General features: G+C 36.1%; 1 protein-coding gene across 11 annotated transcripts in view; it reads left to right on the forward strand.

The window, feature by feature from the left end:
- MAGI2 (membrane associated guanylate kinase, WW and PDZ domain containing 2) overlaps window positions 1–18,714 on the forward strand; it is a 1,445,467-nt gene that overhangs the window by 917,734 nt on the left and 509,019 nt on the right. For all 11 annotated transcript variants that reach the window (XM_055133467.1, XM_055133407.1, XM_055133431.1 and 8 more), the window contains one exon: window positions 13,748–13,960. In XM_055133467.1, coding sequence (XP_054989442.1) covers window positions 13,748–13,960 — 213 coding nt within the window. The remainder of the gene's footprint in view (window positions 1–13,747; window positions 13,961–18,714) is intronic.

Genomic DNA, 18,714 nt, shown 5'->3' on the forward strand with positions numbered 1-18,714 from the left:
TTCAGGTTAAGGGGAATAAGACCCATCATTGTTACTGTATTTGGCATATCAAATACTCCACAGAGAATTTGCCAGGCTCTGCCATGTGGGCAGGATGCTCTCGGTACATTGCCAGGTCCTCCGAGAGGGAGAATTAGGCTATAAGATGTCGCTTCCAGGAGCTTTGTTTTATAGTCTCTGGATTTTGGCTGTTGATGGGATTACACAGTTCCAGGGGATGTTTGTGGGTGTGGCTGCCAAGCTATTGGAAAATGGGGTATCTGGGTGAAGGAGGCTCAGTCCCAATCTGACCAGGCTTGGAGATCTCAGCCCCGGGTCCCGCACACCTGGGTTCCTCTGCCAGTTCCTTCATGTGTGAGGCTCATCCGAACCTGTGGAGAGAGGCCTTGAGCATGGCTGTGGCTGGGTTCTGGAGGTCTTCAGCTGCCAGGGCTCTCCTTGGGATGGGGAGAGAATCTCAACCCACACTCCTCCAAGGGGCCCTGATGAAGACAGCCAGGCGTAGGGGCAACAATACTGTTTTCCTTAAACTTTGCACTAATGTTTTTGCTTGGTTAGTTTAAGGATCATCACAACTATCCTATTAGGAAAACAAGTTCATTATAGTTTAAAGAACAGCAAAAGGTTTATTGTCTATAATAGATATATTATTCGAATATATATATATAATTGTATCACCATGATCACCATGAGATACATAGTTAAAAAATTGTTCGTGACTAGTTTTCAGTTGAACAATATTCCATCAACAATCTCTTTAACCAGTGTACATTTGCCCCCACCAGTGTCCCTAATTTCCCTCCTGTGCCCCTCCCCACTGCCTACCTCTTTGGCAGACACTTTTCTTCTCTCTCTCTGTCTCTTTCTGACTCTGTTTCTGTATCTGTCTCTGTGTCTCTGTCTCTCTCTCATTCTCTCTTTCTGATTCCTTCTGGTTGTTATGGTTTGCAATACAAGTACTGAAAGGTTATCATGTTTGTCACTAACAAAGGCTCTTTTAAAACATGTTCCACACACATTTGACCAACAAAAGGCAGATGAGTGTTTTTTAGGATTGATGCTTTGAATATTCTTAAAATATAAACATTTTGGGGAACATGATAAGCCATAATATTAGCTTATCAGTATGGCTACCCAGACACTTAGTAAAGAAATTAGAAATAGAACAGACACACTGTATAGAAGAAGAAAATAGAAATTGTCGTGAGTGTGTCTGAAAGTGAACGAATCATGAGTTAAGTATTCAGCACTAGATAATAAGTTCTAAGGATGCTCCAAAAGAATATTATTGGTAATAAGAACAAACAAAAACTGAGGACAATAATATGAATAATAACTGTTTTTACACTATCACCTCATATCCACAAGATGTTGACTTATCTAATTATACATTCTTTATTGTCCTATTATTGAGCCTGAGTACAACTTCTTATACAAGTTCAAATTTGCATTATTTACCAAAATATGCATTGCTTTTCCACCTTTTATCTATATCTTGGTAATACAGTCACTAAATTTTTCAAGGCAAGACAAGATAAAGTGGAATAATGGACAATTGGACTGGAGAGATAGTACAGTGGGTAGGGTGCTTGCCTTGCACATGACCAACCCGGGTTAAATTCCCAGCATCAATACTCTGGGTTTCACTGAGCATTTCTCATTGAAAATCCAGAAGTAATCTATGAGCATCACTGGCTGTGGCTCAAAAGCAGAAATTTTTTTAAAGATAGGAAAAAAAGAAAAGAATGGATAGTTAGGAAACTGGATAAAAGAGCAAGGCTTAGGGATATTTGTCTATTAGATTCTTAATACTCTTTTGCCCATACTCCATGCAGCAATACAATTAAACAAGAGAAATATCATTGACAAAATGTCACCTGAATTTGTCATTGTGCTTTGATATTTACTGTTTTCTCATTTAAAGCAGATTCTTGCTTCATTGTTTATGAAGAATGAAAAAAAATCACTCAGGTGATAACACGTTAATCGAAAAAAAATTTTTTTATTTACAGACAATTTTTTTATTAAACAAAGAAAATGTTGTTAAATACAAAGGGATTACCCAAAGATGAACTGTGCAGCTAGTAACCACAAGTCATATCCAAGTATTGAACACGTAAAATGAAGATTATTCAAATTAAGATGACCACTATGTCTAAAATGTATACTCAGTTTCAAAATACCATTGAAAATTTGAAAATACAGGTTCATGGTTTTTAATGCTATTTACAAATTTAAATAATATTTTAATAGTTTGAATAAAATAAAATTATAATTATTTTATTCTTTTTACCAGACCTAACTATAAACATTTAAAATTACACGTGTGCTTATATTTGTCGCTCATATTACATCTTTATTAGGTTCTGCTACTACAAAAGATGTAATATTAAATGCAATGTGTGTGTGACTTGCACTTAAAACTTGTTTAGATTGCTGGGGTTTTCTTAAACCACAACTGGGTTTGCTCAGCTTACTCCTGACTTTATGCTCAGAGATCACTCCTGGCCATGCTCAAGGAACAATAGGGGGTGCCAGGATTGAACCTTAGCCAACTGCGTGCCAAATAAATTCCCTACCTGCTATACTATCTCTCTGGCCCCACTTGCAGTTCTTTTATGATACTATAATTATGTGTCTTTTATGATACTATACTTATGTGTCATGGGCTTTCTTTTAAAAGCAGATATAAATTTGATATGAAAGATGTATATAACTTCTTTATATGCTTTTGAAAATTTCAAGTACAATGTCTTTACATATTCTACTTGGTGCAGGTGAAAAATATTGTGAATTCTTCTGAATAATGCCTAAAGGAAAGAGTAACTCAGGGAAATGATATCTCATTCCCTTTACTAAATGAGCCACCTACTGTAGCCAATCTGTAGTCAATCTGTGGATAGTTACATTTAACAAACGTTTTTCTTGTGCTTCTTCACACGGTCTCCCAAGAACAAATGGAAATAACTGCAGAATGACACTGGGAAATTATTGAAAACTTGCAAACAAATTTTCGAAAATATTAATCAAAGTAGACATCTATATGACTTCTGTAGAGTATTGATGGGCCATTTAAATGGGAATGTATGTAATTTGGGATCATTGTGATACTAGCTTTTATTTAGTCTTAAATAAACTTGGATATGAGACTAATATCCAAGGCGAGGGTAAACAGGGGCCAGGAGAACTGGTTGTAATGGCTGTCACAAGAGTGTGTAGAGTCAAAGGACAGTTAGTATAGAGAAGGGATCAACATAACAGTAACAGTTTGAAATGATCATTTTGAATTGAAACTGAGTGTTGAAAGTATGTAAAGGGGTATACCTGATAACCTTTTGTTTTCTATATTGCAAACGGTAAGGCCAAAAACAACCAGAGAGAGGGAGAGAGAGAGAGAGAGAGAGAGAGAGAGAGAGAGAGAGACAGACAGACAGACAGACAGACAGACAGACAGAGAAAGAGAAAGACAGAATGAGATATAGAGAAGAGAGAAGAAAATAGTGGCAAGCAAGAGGGGGGTGCGTGGAGGATGAGAGGAAAATGGGACCATTGGTGGTGAGAAAAATACACTGGTGAAGGTATGGGTGTTGGAACATTTTATGAATGAAATTCAATCATGAACAACTTTGTCAATGTGTTTTCACTATGATTCAATAAAAAATAAAAATAAGTAAATAAACTTGGAATTATTTGATAAAGTTTGTTACAGATTATTCTAATACCATGTATTAAAAATTTTTTAATTGTTTGCAGAGGGGTGCATATTTTGCAAGGCAGCTATGCTCACCACTATACCACCAACGCCCCTGAGGAGTGCATATTTTGAAAATCTTCTTCTACTCTAACCTTCATGACTTGTGGATGTAGCTCAGTGTAGAGCTCTTAGTTTGCATATTTGGTCCTAGGTTCAATCCCTGACACAGATGGGGAAAAGAGAATAAAATCAACACTAATTTTTATAAAACTTCATCAATTTTCTATACACTACAGGTCCCTGAGACAAAATAACAGTTGAGAAATAGGAATGCTTTCTCTTTTTCTTGTACAGTGGAAATTAATGCTTCATAGGAGAAATATACATTAGAGGTCAAATTTTGGATCATGGTTTCCAGCTACTTAACTCCATATAATATGAGAAAATACATTTTCTGAAAAGATCAAATGTAACTACCAAAATTTCTTACAAAATACTAAATTAAGGGTGGAGATATAGTAGAGTAAGTACGTGACTTGTACATGGCCAATCTAGGTTTGATCTCTGACACCTCATATGATCCCTTGAGCCTTGCCAAGGTGATCCCTGAGCACACAACCCAAAGTAAGCCCTGAGTATAGCTGTGTGTGACGCCAATAAATAAATAGATAAATTAATATAATTTTTTAAAAATCAACTGATGAAAGCATTACAAAGTAAAATTTTAAGTTATTTTTCCAGTAAGAATCACAGTGCTAGATAGCACTGTAGCACTGTCATCCCGTTGTTCATCGATTTGCCCAGTAATGTCTCCATTGTGAGACTTCTTGTAACTGATTTTGGCATATCGAATACACCACGGGTAGCCCTGTGGGCAGGATACTCTCAGTAGCTTGCTGGGCTCTCCGAGAGGGATGGAGGAATCCACACAGTGTTAGATAAATGGAATATTTGTAACTTACATTTATTGACTTTATTTTATAGAATCTCTATTTTACTCTAATTCTTGCCATAGCTAACCTTAGGTATGATAGGTTTGGGTACTAAATTTAATTCATTACTATTCCTTAGGATAAATATCCCTTGAAATATATTAAATATGTCTTAAAGTTTGCATTTAAAATCCTCTCATAATTTAAATCTCTGATGTAGATAAAAAATGATTGTTGACTTAAGATCTTTCAAGTTTTATAATAATTTAAAATTGGAACTCTAAATCTTTTCTCTCCAAGTATCAAATTATTTGCTCCATTTATGAAACTATAAAAAACGAATGATGGGAGTCTTGACCTCTTAAATTTTGCCTCACATTATTTTCAACAGAAGGACATATTCTCAAACTCTCTAGAGATTCCAGTGATGGGTTCTATTGTATGCACACCCTAGAGTATCTGTAGGCAATCATCTCTCTTACACTAAGCCATTATCCAAAATATATTCTTCCTGTTTACCTAAATAGAAAAAATATCCCACTGAGAGTATGGGGGAGAATGGAAGTCAAGACCTTAATCTGTGATGTATCTTGAAGGGAAAAGCACCACAGTTTTAAAACCCATCTCCACGTGAGTGCTATAAGGAATCATTTGTGGTTATTTGATGTAAAACCTATGTAAGTTTTCTTTATGCACACAGACAACTATGACAATAGAGTCAGCATCTAAATCTGCTACTTAAAAAGACAAATGAAGTAAATAGCTTCCTTTTTTCCCCATCATAAAAAATTGATCTTACTTAAAGGGAAAAGGTGTTAGAAATATATAAAATTATTTCAAGATATGTCAATTTGCTACTAGGATTTTTCAATTTCCTCAAATCTGAAATTAGTTTCATGTGCTACTCCAACTTAGAGCATCAAAATTTAAAAGCATAAAGAATGTGGTGCCTCTCAGAAAATACTACTCTGGTACTTACTGCTTGTCAATGAAAACTGGGGGTATAAAAGGGGGAGCAGTTCATAGTTTCTGGAACTTTCCAGCAGGGGGCACTCAAAGCAGTGCTGAGAAACATGCCAGGCAGAGAACCCAAGTCTTGCACCTGCAAGGCGAGTGTCTCACCTGAGACATGTCCCCAGTCCAGAAAGTGTTTCATATTCCTTGACATTAGTATTAAAATCCATTGTAACAAAAAACTGGGTAGAGGGTGGAGGGGAAGGGCATTATTTAAAAAACAGACATTTGTGAAAAGGTTGTTTGGTCTAACAAGAGTGGATATATAGCAACAGGACTATTTCCATGTTCATCCTCTAGTGTGGTACAACAAAATTTCCTTAGAGATTTCCATTTGTTTTGTGTGACTTAAAAGTGAATTTGCATAAAATTGTGTAATGAAAGAACAAAGAACTAGGACAGGGAAAAGGAAATTTCCTTGCATAGTCCAACCCAAGTACCACCATGAATAGCTTTCAAGACAACATCTGTGCCTCCCATCCACAAGATATTGGAGAATGGATTAGATTCTCCCCAAAATTATTCTAGCTGTGTTTAGTACAGAGCAATGCGATCAAAATTAATCCCTTTCTGTGTGAAAAAAATCAGTATAACAGTGTCCAGTAGAATGTTACGTTTATTAAATGCTTTTAATATTTTAAAGCAGGTATGCAAGTTTAATAAATAATTATTTTTCATTTGTTGTTATTGTGGTAATATAATTACAGTACTGTTTTGTTTATGCTTTTGATGTAGAAAGTTACACTTTCACCACCGTTAAGGTGCCAAAGGCTCTGCTATTCTTACACATAATTATTTTTATACAAATTTCTAAAATCCATTTTCATATTTATGATGTCATAAATGGGTGCATGAAGCCTGCTTAAACTTTTCATAATAATATCCTTATTTAAAAATTCATTATCTTTTTTTTCTTTTTTGGGTCACACCCAGCTATGCTCAGGGGTTTCTCCTGGCTCTGCACTCAGGAATTACTCCTGGAGGTGCTTGAGGGACCATATAGGATGCTGGGTATTGAACCTGGGTCGGCCACGTGCAAGGCAAATGCCCTAGCCACTGTACTACCGCCCCATCATCTAAAGCCAGTGGTGGAGGGAAGCGGACACACTAGGAGAGTGTATTTGGGGATGGAGAATGCACAGAAGCTTATCAGAAACAGCACTGTACATCATGGTGTCTCATAGAAACACTTCAAAATATTAGCCCTAATAAATACTTCAAAAGTTAAGGAATGGGGTTAGAAGATGTGGCTCAAGTGGAAGAATAGAAGTCTTGTGTGTACAAGGTGCTGGGTTAGATCCCTGATACCTTATTGTCCCAGATCATCACTTAAAAATAAGACAATGGAGATCTGACTTTTATGTGGAATATGCGAGGGCAGGGAGGACTAAAATAAACTCATAGGGAAAGAGAATTGATGTTGTAATTGTAAAGGGTAGCAGAGATGAGGAGTTGGACAGAATATGAAGGTAGTCAAAGGAAGCAAACTTGCAGTTACAGAATAAATTTCATGGGAATGATAATACAAGTATCATTAATATTATTATATTGTAGATTAAGAAATTGCTAAGAGGGTAAATCTTGAACGTTTTCATCCTAAAGGAAAAAAATTGGATATTAACCCAACTTTTTGTCACAATATATGCAAATATAAAATTGTAATGCTGTACATCCAAAAATATGTTGATCCACTGTCATGAAAATGCCACATAAGTGTATAGTTTATCCCAATTATGATAGAATGAGGTAAACGATTCTCTATTGTATTTTCATTTTGTCCTTACATTAAAGTTACTAAAAGTTTATACTAAACTCATAAAATCACTAAAATTGGGTCATTCTTTACATATACAAATGTATTCAGTGAAAAGCTTATTTTTCAGCCTCATTCAAATCACACACATACACATGCACACACACAAACACATACACACATAAACACACACATGAGTTTTGGAAGAAAGGACGAAAAAATTGATATAACTTGCCATTTTCCTTTTAAAATTAATATTTTTGTGCTCACCAATTGTGGTTTTTGAATGACTTTTTTACATGAATTCTGGGCAGGTTGCAAGTTGCATTAAACATTAAATTATGTTTTGAGAGGAAAAATAGGATTTGGAAAGAAACAAGTTTCTTAAGTCAAAAATGGTTTCCCCTGCCTTATGTATGATATTTGGAAATAGTCCAGTTTTTTAGATTCTCCATTTTCTATAAACTACAAAGGCAGAATAACTTCTTCAGATTGTCATGTGTGAAAAGTATCCACCATACACTGTATTCCAAACACCAATTCTATATTAGCCATACTATACATCTGCATTATTGTTCATCTTTTTAGTAACACTGTGTGGTGCAAGTCATTCTAATACATAATTTGAAGTGAGAATGCATTGACAAAATACCCACAAGGATGCCTAACTCAGAAAATTTAACTTGTGATGAGGTTAATTGTAATAGTTACTGTAGTTGATTTAATTAGCTTACAGCTTCACGTTCCACTTAAATGAAATCAACTTAAAAGTACAAAGAGATATAAAGGATAGGGAGTCAAAGTCATATTTATCTCACTAGCTTCTGACCTGTTGGGCATTATATTATCTTATTATGTTTTTGGTTTTTGATATTTTCAGATTTACTAAATCCTAGTACCATATATAGAACTACATTCTTAATGGAAAGTGTTCCAAAATTATTACATTTTAAAATGTATTATTTTCTGAAAACATTGATATATATATATTTAATATATTTATTTTTTAATTTGTGAATCACCGTGAGGGTACAGTTTCAGATTTACACATTTTTGTCCTTGTGTTTCCCTCACACAATGTTCCAGAACCCATCCCTCCACCAGTGTCCATTCTCCACCAACAATAAACCCAGTATCCCTCCCACCCCCCAAGCCCATCCCCCTACCCCGCTTCTGTGGCAGGGTATTCCCTTTTGTTCTCTCTCTCCTTTAAAACATTGATATATTTTAAATGTATGAATTGTATGCACTTACATCAGGGAGTTATTTGCAAGATTTAGTTACCCAGCTAAATCTTCTACTATTGCTAATTAAGTTTACTGTTTTTTGTTTTCTTGTTATGTGCACTGTATTTTTAATAATAGCTTATTCTCTATGAATATTTTTTCAAATTTAATCTTTCTGGGTTATTTATGTCTTTTAATTTATTATTACTGCTAATAGTAATCATGGCAGAGACTAGCAAGCTACCAGGGGTGTACTCGATATGCCAAAAACAGTAACAACGATGGTCCTCATTCCCCTGGTCCTGAAAGAGCCCCTGATACACCATTGGGCTACATTAGCACATGATAGGGACGAATGGAGACGTTACTGATGCCCGCTCGAGCAACTTGATGAGCAACAGGGTGACAGTGACAGTGACAGTGATAGTAATAACAACTTCTTAGCTAATGATTTGTGCTTAAAAATTATAGATGGGTTAGAAAAATAATACAGTGGGTGGGGCATGGTGGGCCTTAGTTTGATCCCTGACAAACGACATCGGGTGTCCTGAGCACCACCAGAAGTGATCTCTGAGCACAGTGCTAGGAATATCTTTGAGCACCTACAGGTGAAGCCATAAAACAACCAAACACAAAAGCATGAATTCCACTGTTCCTTAGCTTTTCATTTTTATTTAGACACCGTGATTTAAAATAATGTTACTTATAATGTTTCAGGCATAAAGTGTCCCCAACACCACACCCACCACCAGAGGCGTCACATCCCTCCACCACTGACGGAATGTCTCATCCCACCCACACCCTAATCCAGTGAATTGCATGATTTTTAGCTTATCTTAGAGTTGAATAGTATTCTATGTGTATATATATATAAACAATTATTGTATCCACTCACCTGTTCTTGGACACTTGAAATAGTGCTGCAATAAACATAGGAGTGCAAATTTCTTTTTGAGATTTCATTTTTGTGTTCTTGTAAAAATATCAACCAAGTGGAATAGCTGGGCCATATGAAAGCCAAATTCTTTTTTTTTTTTTGAGAAGTTGTCATACTGTTTTCCAGAAAAGCTGAACGTTATGACGTTTTCATAAATGGTGGTGATATTTCCCTTTTCCCACATTCGCACAAGGACTCATTTTTTTTCTTTTTAATGTGCATTAGTCTTACTAGCGTGAGGTGATATTTCACTGTTTCCCTATCTCACAGCATACAAAAACTCAGGGGGTTGGAGAAAGAGTGCAAGTGTTGAGAAACTTGCCTTGCACATGGGCACCCCTGAGGACTGCTAGGAGTAATTTTTGTGCACAAAGCTAGAAGTAACCCCCAACATTGCTGGATGAGGTCCCAAACCAACAACCAAACAAGAAAAGATGTTAATTCAAGATGGATTGAAATCTTGATTAGACCCAAATCCATAAACTACATTAGAGAAAACATAGGCAGAGCTCTACACGATATTGATTCGGAGGCATCTTCAGTGATTCAATACCCTTGGTCAAGCAAACAGAAGCAAAAATAAACAAATGGGATTACATTTAATTAAGAAGCTTCTGCACTGAAAAAGAAACAATGACTAGAGTTAAAGGACACCCTATGGACTAAGAGAAAGTATTTGTTCACATATTGGACAAAGGGCTAATAGCCAAAATTTAGAAAGCACTTGCAAACCTTAATAACAAAAGAAAAATATGAAAAATACAAAGAAACATTGAATAGACATTTTCTCAAAGAAGACAGACAGTTGGCCAGTAGGTACATGAAAAAGTGCTCTTCATTCCTTATTGTCAAGGAAAAGCAAATCAAAAGAGCAATGATATTACCTCACCAGTGTAATGTTTTTAAGTAATTTGAATCTGAAAGAATGAATTCATTTTCTATAAATCAAATGATAAAAATAGGAGATGTACTTATATATGATAATCATAAGCCAATAATTATTTAGTTATATTTATTCAATAACTGTTATTTAATGGTTTTTAGTCTACACTATGTGTTTATTTCTAATTTGTAAGCTTCATTTTCTACATTTGGAAAATTTAAACTTTTAAAGATGAATTTTTTTAAACAGCTAAGTGTGATACACTTTTTTAGAGCTGTATATACTTTAAATTTTCAATACTATTTAAAATTATTTATTGTGACATTTACTAGTTGTACAATAGGTTTATTAGATTAGTATTGAGATTCCGTGGTAAGCATAGGCAATCTGCTAACAGCTATGCTAGTCCTACGGATGCTGAAATAAAGAAGTCGATAGATTCCTAGAGAGCAAGTACCAGTTTTTATTTGTTCAGAATACGGTCACTACATTTAAAGTTTTGATTCATTTGAAAGCTCAAAATCAAATTAGAAGGTAACCTTTAGCAAAATGTTTGTCAGCCACTTTGCCAATTTCTGTATAAAATTTCTACACATCTAAGAACCAATTTACATGGTAATATTTTTCTGAATGCTTTTATAACTATGAATATTTGTGTAAAAAAGCAGCAGCATTAGAGCACCTTTGCCTTCAGAATATTCCATCACATCTCAACAGCATGAGTTTACACAGACACTAAACTTACTGCAATATTACAGTTTATGAAACTCTTTCAGATATTCTTCACCCTCATAACAACTCAGTACTGAGGGCAGATGGAATGGACATTTGTCATTTCTGTCTGGCCAGCACGGAAAGAAACTTCCTCCCTTGGGAGAGTTCTGATATAAACCCATGGAAGCTAGGGATCTGGCCCCTTCTTCAAAAATTGGTGGAGAGTAGACATTGTATTCTGCTAATCTGGGAGCTCAGACTCTCTCGTGATTGATGCTCAGCCGATGAGAAAACCCTGTCTTATAGTGTTCTTGGAATCAATTGAATCATATATGCTTAAAGGGGTTGACTCTCATTCCTAGGAAAGCTTGATGTCTGAGCACTGGAGCTAGGGCAGTGGAACAAGTGAGGTCTTCCGGTCTTGGGCAAAGCTAATGTTATGAACTGAACTTCTTAATTTCTACCCATCATCATCTTCTTTCAACTAGTTATCTATCTTCTCATGTTTTACTTACCTTGACTACGCTTGGTTGTTTGCAACTCAGAATCCAGGTGGTTCAAAATTTTGATATTTCTAGTACATAGGTGAAGAAATAGAATCTCACCAAGGTTTAGTAGCTTGCTTGAAAAGTATGTAGAAAAGTCAAGGCTAGACCTCTTGTCTTCTAATTAAAGGTTGTTTTCTTCACAGCATGCTGCTTTCTCCATTGCTTTCTGTGGCCTCACAGATGGTGAAGTGTGCTTCCTCCTCTGTCTCCTTGATTGAAGTGCTTAATCTCATTTCCTGTTAGAGCACTTATCTACTTGGTGTCAAATGTTTGTTTTCCACACTAGACTGATAAGAATCTGAAAGATTCTTATTCAATGTTTATATTATACTCATCCCCCCCTCCACCTAGCTACAAGCATATGCAGGAGTGACTGTGTTGATGGTCAGTACTAATTAAAGATTTTCATGAATGAGTGAACAAATGAGTGCATAAATTATTCAAGTAATTGACAATGTCAATGTGAGCTATAAATTGCTTGTACAAGTATAACACAGATTCCTAAATACCCAATATGGGGTTGGAGAGATAGTACAGCAGGTCAGGCATTTGCCTTGATGCTGCCAACTCTGACTCAATACCCAGTGCTGCAAACGGTCCCCTGAGCAATTCTAGTAATGATCCCTGAGTACTATTAGGTGTGGTCAGAAGTAGCCTCTGAGCACTGTTGAGTATGGGCCAGACACAAAAACAAATAATAATAATTTAAAAAAAAACACAGCTTTTCTTGATCCATCAAAATGTTAGGTTCTTTTGAAGTTACATGCTTTGCTAATACAAGGAAGTTCACCTAGTAGGCATCAGTTTTGTAGCTATTATGTACTATGCTCTTTACAGAGAGAAGTAGAAGTTAAATAAATCTTCTTTAAGACATTTGGAGAACTGGCAAGAAAAACAAGTGATTCATAGACCTGATCATGTAACTGTGGAAAAGAGTGCTTGATAATCTGAGGAGTGATGAGAGCAGCAGAGGCCCTCTGTCAGCAGCCATGGAGATATTCTGCTGGGCTGGAGGCTGGGAATGGGCATGTGTAGGAAGAAGGAAGCGAGAACATTGTGCTTTCCAGAATGAATTGGGGTTTGTTTTTTATAAAAGTTACCAGTATCTTTATTCGAATATAAAGAGATTAAAATTAAAGCTTGTTATAAAATTTTTGAATAATTAAAAAAATAGTTCACATTATATGAAAAAAATACAAAAGATCATGCTTTGGATTATCACAAATATGAACATAAAGATAGATTTATATGCTTCTTTTGTTTGTTTTTTGGGGCGGCTATATCCAGGGATGCTTAAGGGGTCTGAGGGCACCACATGGGGTGCTGAGGAATCAGTGCAAGTCAAGGGTCCTATAGCTCTGGCTCCTTAGTATTTATGGTAAGAAAGAAGGAAGGGAGGGAGGGAGGGAGGGAGGGAGGAAGGGAGGAAGGAAGGAAGGAAGGAAGGAAGGAAGGAAGGAAGGAAGGAAGGAAGGAAGGAAGGAAGGAAGGAAGGAAGGAAGGAAGGAAGGAAGGGAGGGAGGGAGGGAGGGAGGGAGGAAGGAAGGGAGGGAGGAAGAAAGGGAGAGAAGAAGGAAGGGAGGGAGGAAGGAAGGGAGGAAGGAAGGAAGAAGGGGGAAAGAAGGAAGGAAGGAAGGAAGGAAGGAAGGGAGGGAGGGAGGGAGGGAGGGAGGGAGGGAGGGAGGGAGGAAGGAAGGGAGGGAGGAAGAAAGGGAGAGAAGAAGGAAGGGAGGGAGGAAGGAAGGGAGGAAGGAAGGAAGAAGGGGGAAAGAAGGAAGGAAGGAAGGAAGGAAGGAAGGAAGGAAGGCCAAACTGCATAGTAAATAAAACAAAACAGAAAGATGAGTTCATTGCAGGGATTTCAATGTGCAAGCCAAGAAACTCAAAGCTCTGTTGTTTATAGTCACACAAAGACTAAAAGATTGTCTGGAGATAAATGTGGATATTACTTATAAACACATTTGTCATTATAATTCCCATTTTTACAAGTAATGATGGAAATAAGAGAAATATTTAATTTCACAGTGTTTTTGGTATCACTTGCAGACAATTACTACGGTACTCCGAAGCCTCCAGCCGAACCAGCACCATTATTAAATGTAACAGACCAGATACTTCCGGGAGCCACTCCAAGTGCTGAAGGGAAACGGAAGAGAAATAAATCAGTGAGCAACATGGAGAAAGCAAGTATAGAGCCTCCTGAGGAGGAAGAGGAAGAAAGGCCTGTGGTCAATGGAAATGGAGTAGTAGTGACGCCAGGTTAGTCAATTACATTTTTAATAGGTTCATCAGCTATTTTTTAAAGACATTTTACTTAGAATATTTCAAATGTGGTGTGTATGCATATTTATTTTTATATTTTACATATTATGTTTGTGTATATAGCTATAAATATCTTCAGAAAGGATTTGAATATAAGTAGAAAGGACTTTATTCTTAGCTCCCATATAATAGTTGTAATCTTTCATACAAAAATGTTTTTTTCAACCTTAACATTTTTGAATTTTAATTTTTATTTTGACCTGACAAGTTATTCATCCAACTTCCTTGATTTGGGGTTTTATTTATAATATTAGTGACAATATAGTGGGATGTTTGGTTCTCTTAGAAGATGGTTATATGTCATTAATATGATTGAAGTTCTGAGATTTTGTGAATTAATAGTAGATTAAATATATTTTAAGAAATTCAGACTATTCTTACACTTCAGGCTGTGTTGTGTGATGTAGTTCATTTCAGTGTCAGTTCTTGAAATGACTTACAGCTATTAAACGTCTCTGTATTTACTCTCCTCCGTGACCCTCTTGGTAGGACCCAGTGGAGAATGCATCATTACGCAGTGACAGTATAACCTACCCTTGAACACGGAAAGAATTAGTTAAACATATCATTTATGATCTATCATATTACATATATAAATACTTTTAACTATGAAAATTATGCCGGTATGGGTTTGTTTTATTTTTATATTAATAGAAAATCAAAATCTTAATTTATTAAATTGGTATGTTTCCAGAGTTAGGGAAATATTCCAGGGGTTGAGGCCCTTACTTTACATATAACTGACCCAGATCAGATCTCAGGCACCCCAGAGGGTTTCCTGATTAGCACTGAGTGATCCCTGAGCACAGAGCCAGGAGGAATACTGAGCAGCACCAAGTGTGGCCTACAAACAAAACTAAAGAAATTTCTTTCATATTATCCGTAGCTAAGTTTTACTAAAACAGAATTAGAACTTTTTCTTTACCTCCAAGTTTAGAATAAGATTCCCAAGTTTGTATTACTTGCTTATTTCTTTAATAGTGGCATGCCAGTGGCCATTGACAATCTCAGGGCTGTATTAAAGCTCTTGAAAAAGTATTAACATATGTACCTTGAACACATATGGCTTTTAAAATATGTTGTACTACCACTTTGATGTCTTTATTTTTATTTATGGTTGTGCTGCATCTTATACTGTCACAGTATTAAAATTTTCATGCTGAATTACTTTAAATATTTTTTATTCAATCACCTTCAGCTACACAGTTGCAAAATTGTTTATGATTCGGTTTCAGTCATCTGATGTTCCAATCCCTTCTTTCACCAGCATACTTTTCCTACCACCAACTCTGCCTGTTTCCCGCCATCCACAAACTTACCTTTTCTTTTCTTTCTTTTTTTTTGTCTTGAATCACTATAAGATACACAGTTACAAAGTTGTTCAATATTGAGTTTCAGTCATGCAATGTTTCAACATCCATCTCTTCATCAGTGTACATTTCCTGCCACCAATTTTCCCAGTTTCCCTTCCTACCATCCCCCACTCTCCCCAGCTTGCCTTTGTGGCAGGCACTTCTCTTGTCTCTCTGTCTCTCTGTCTGTCTCTCTCTGTCTGTCTGTCTCTCTCTCATTCTCTTTCTCTCTCTTTCCTTTTGTGTGTTATGGTTTTCAAGACAGGTACTGAAAGGTTATCATGTTTATCCCGTTACCTACCTTCTGCACTCAGTTCTTGTCCTGAGTGATCATTTTGCTGTATAGTGGGCTTCTCTATCCTAATTGCCCTCCCACCTGCATCACTTGTACCAAGCTTTCCGCTGTGAGCCAGTTTTCCAGGTTCTTATTTCTACTGCCCTCGGGTATGAGTCTCAAAGCTTACTTCTTATTTTCCTTGTTCAAAAACCCTGAAAAATTTTTCTTCATTGAACTGAGAATATAGCTCAAAGGACCAGAATGCATAATTTGCTTCTGAAAGTCCCAGTTTCCATTCTTGGCACCACGTGATCACCCAGGCATATCAGGAAATGTATCTTGAGCCAGGACTATCCCTCATGTACTGTCAGGTGTGGCCCCCAGACCAAAAATAAGTATATAAATAATTTATTTATTGAACATAGGACACCAAATTCTTATATGTATAAATCAAGATATAAAGCTTGAAAAATAGTTTCATCTTGATAACTCAGGATAATAACCTCCTCTATTAGTTCATTTTTGTTTTAAAACATTCTCTGACCCTAGCAATAGTTGATTTCTGGACCTAAATGCTTAAAATCACTATAGGTACATATTGTAATTTCTCCATATTTAATACAATCTGGTTATTTTTAAACAATCAGTATCTTAGCATTTATTCTAAAGTTCCTGGGTCAAAATATTTGTTTTCCTTCGTGTAATAAATTTAACTTGATAGTACATCGTTTTTCATATTGATCCTTTTTATAAGAAGCAAAAAAATAATTATCTGCATGGAAGCAAAAGCGAAAGGGAAAAGAAGTTGAAACCAGAGGAAATGCATGAAGTATTTAATTATTGTATTGGTTGTATTGGAAATATAAAGTCAGTGGCCCTGTTTAGACTTGAATCATTGACTTTGATTTTTAATCAAAAAATGTGTGGGGCAGATAAAGTGAAGTGTACTAGATTCACATATTCTTTTTTTATTTTTTGCGAGGTATAGGGTGGAAAAACTCAGCAGTGTTTGGGGTGTACTCCTGGGTCTGTGCTCAAGGGTCACTATTGGCAGTGTTTCAGGGCACATATGTGCTGCTGGAAAGTGAAACTGAGGTAAGCCACCTGCAGGTCAAGCTCTTTACCTACTGCCTATACTACCTCTTCGGCCCTTTCCTCACAAATTCTTTTCTGTTCATTTGTTTATTTATTTGGAGGCTACGCCTAGCAAGGTTCATGGGTTAGTCCTCATTATACACTCAGGAATCACTTCTGGCTGTGCTCAGGACACCATATGGGATGTCGGGGATTGAATAGGGTTGACTTCATGCAAAGGATGTGCCTTACCTGCTGTGCTATCCCTCTGTGCCCTGAATCACAGACTCCTCAATTACACATCCCTTCTGTTCATTCTTTGAATAGGAAGAATGGTGCCATTCTGTGGCTGGTCAATCTTTAAAATGGATTGGGTTCAATTTTTCTTGACCAACCTTGGCTGTGTGACTGTCTGGACCTGTCAGCCTGAAACAGTTAAGAGCCCACCAACAATGGTTCAGTAAGCCTGCCTGGACAAGTGGCCCTTATGTAATCATTTCCTTTTCTTTGTTTAGGAAATGATCATTGGGTGCATTAGGCACCTTTTTACCAATGTCCAAATATGAGACTGTCTCAATCTACAAAATATGTTCATCTTCCTTTTTGGCAGCTTCTATCTTTGAAATATCTTTATTTTAATAGTGACTTATTCAACAGAAAGTTTAAAATCTATTTTTACTCCCTTCTTTTACAAATTTACTCAATTATTTGTTTTTTTAACCTTAACCTCCTTTTTCCTCTAGCACCATTGTCCTAGCATTGTCCACCCCCACCCTTCCTTATATATTCACCAGATACAGGACACTTGTTGAGAAAATTATTGCTTAAGTTTTTGTTAACAGTATTGTGTGTAGATTATGAAATTATTATAGTAATCCATGTCAAATCTTAGTTTAGAACATAAATAGTATAGTCAATGGGCAAACTAGCAGACTGAGGAAAGTATGCCAAAATAACTTTTCTACCACAAAAGAACACTAAAACAATCAATAAATCACATATAACAATTAACTCACTTTTATATATTTATCATGTGCTGTCAATCCCAATTCATTATAAGTTCATTTAATTCTAAGAGTTTGGCTGGCTAGATATTCTTTTACAAATTAGGACATTGATATACACTGTGGTTTAATAGTCTGACCAATAATTGTAAATCATGTGTAGGAAATGTGGGTCTGAAGTCTATGCTCTTAGCTTCTAAGTCTTATATCACCAAATGATACTATGTTTTATATCACAGCATGAAAATCTCTCAGGGAGGCATATGCCACTATTTGCTCACATCCTTTAAGGTAGAGTTAACAATTTCTGTGTGCTGAAACATTTTTCCTTTTTGGAAATAATGTACATGTTCACTCATTTCCCTCTATGGTAAATGATTTAATTTGTGATATATATGTGTGTGTGTGTATATATATGAGCATAAAATCTGCCAATTTTTAACTTGATATGTAGTTTACCAAAATCATCTTTTTTCTCTACGTGAATAAGAGTTTTAGAGGAGTCCCCAATTTACCTCTTTACTTATTTTCTTTATATTTACTTTTTTGTTTTTTCTTTTTTGGCTTTTGAGCCAACCCAGTGATGATTGGGCGGTATTTCTGGTTTTTTGTGCCTGGAATTGCTCCCAGTGGTGGGGGGTGCCAGGGACTCAACACAGGTCTCCCACATGCACAGCTTGTTCTCACCTGTTGAACCATCTCCCCGCCCTTCTTTATAGATTCCTTTCTTTCTAAGGTCTTACCTATATAAAGTCAGTTACCACATTTAAACATGTAATTTTAGGAGAATATCAAGTTCTTTTTAACTTATCAGTGAAAATCACACATAATCTGATTATTAATTTTATACAAGTTCTCCTCCTTTTGCTTAAAATTACATCAGATATATAGATTTGCCCAGTAGTATCTACAAGAGCCATACAATAATTTTTCTTTGTCTAACTAAAAAATATCTCTCTCACATCATATTGGCAATGAAAACCA

The sequence above is a fragment of the Sorex araneus genome, chromosome 1 (genome assembly GCF_027595985.1).
Source record: "Sorex araneus isolate mSorAra2 chromosome 1, mSorAra2.pri, whole genome shotgun sequence".
NCBI lineage: Eukaryota > Metazoa > Chordata > Mammalia > Eulipotyphla > Soricidae > Sorex > Sorex araneus.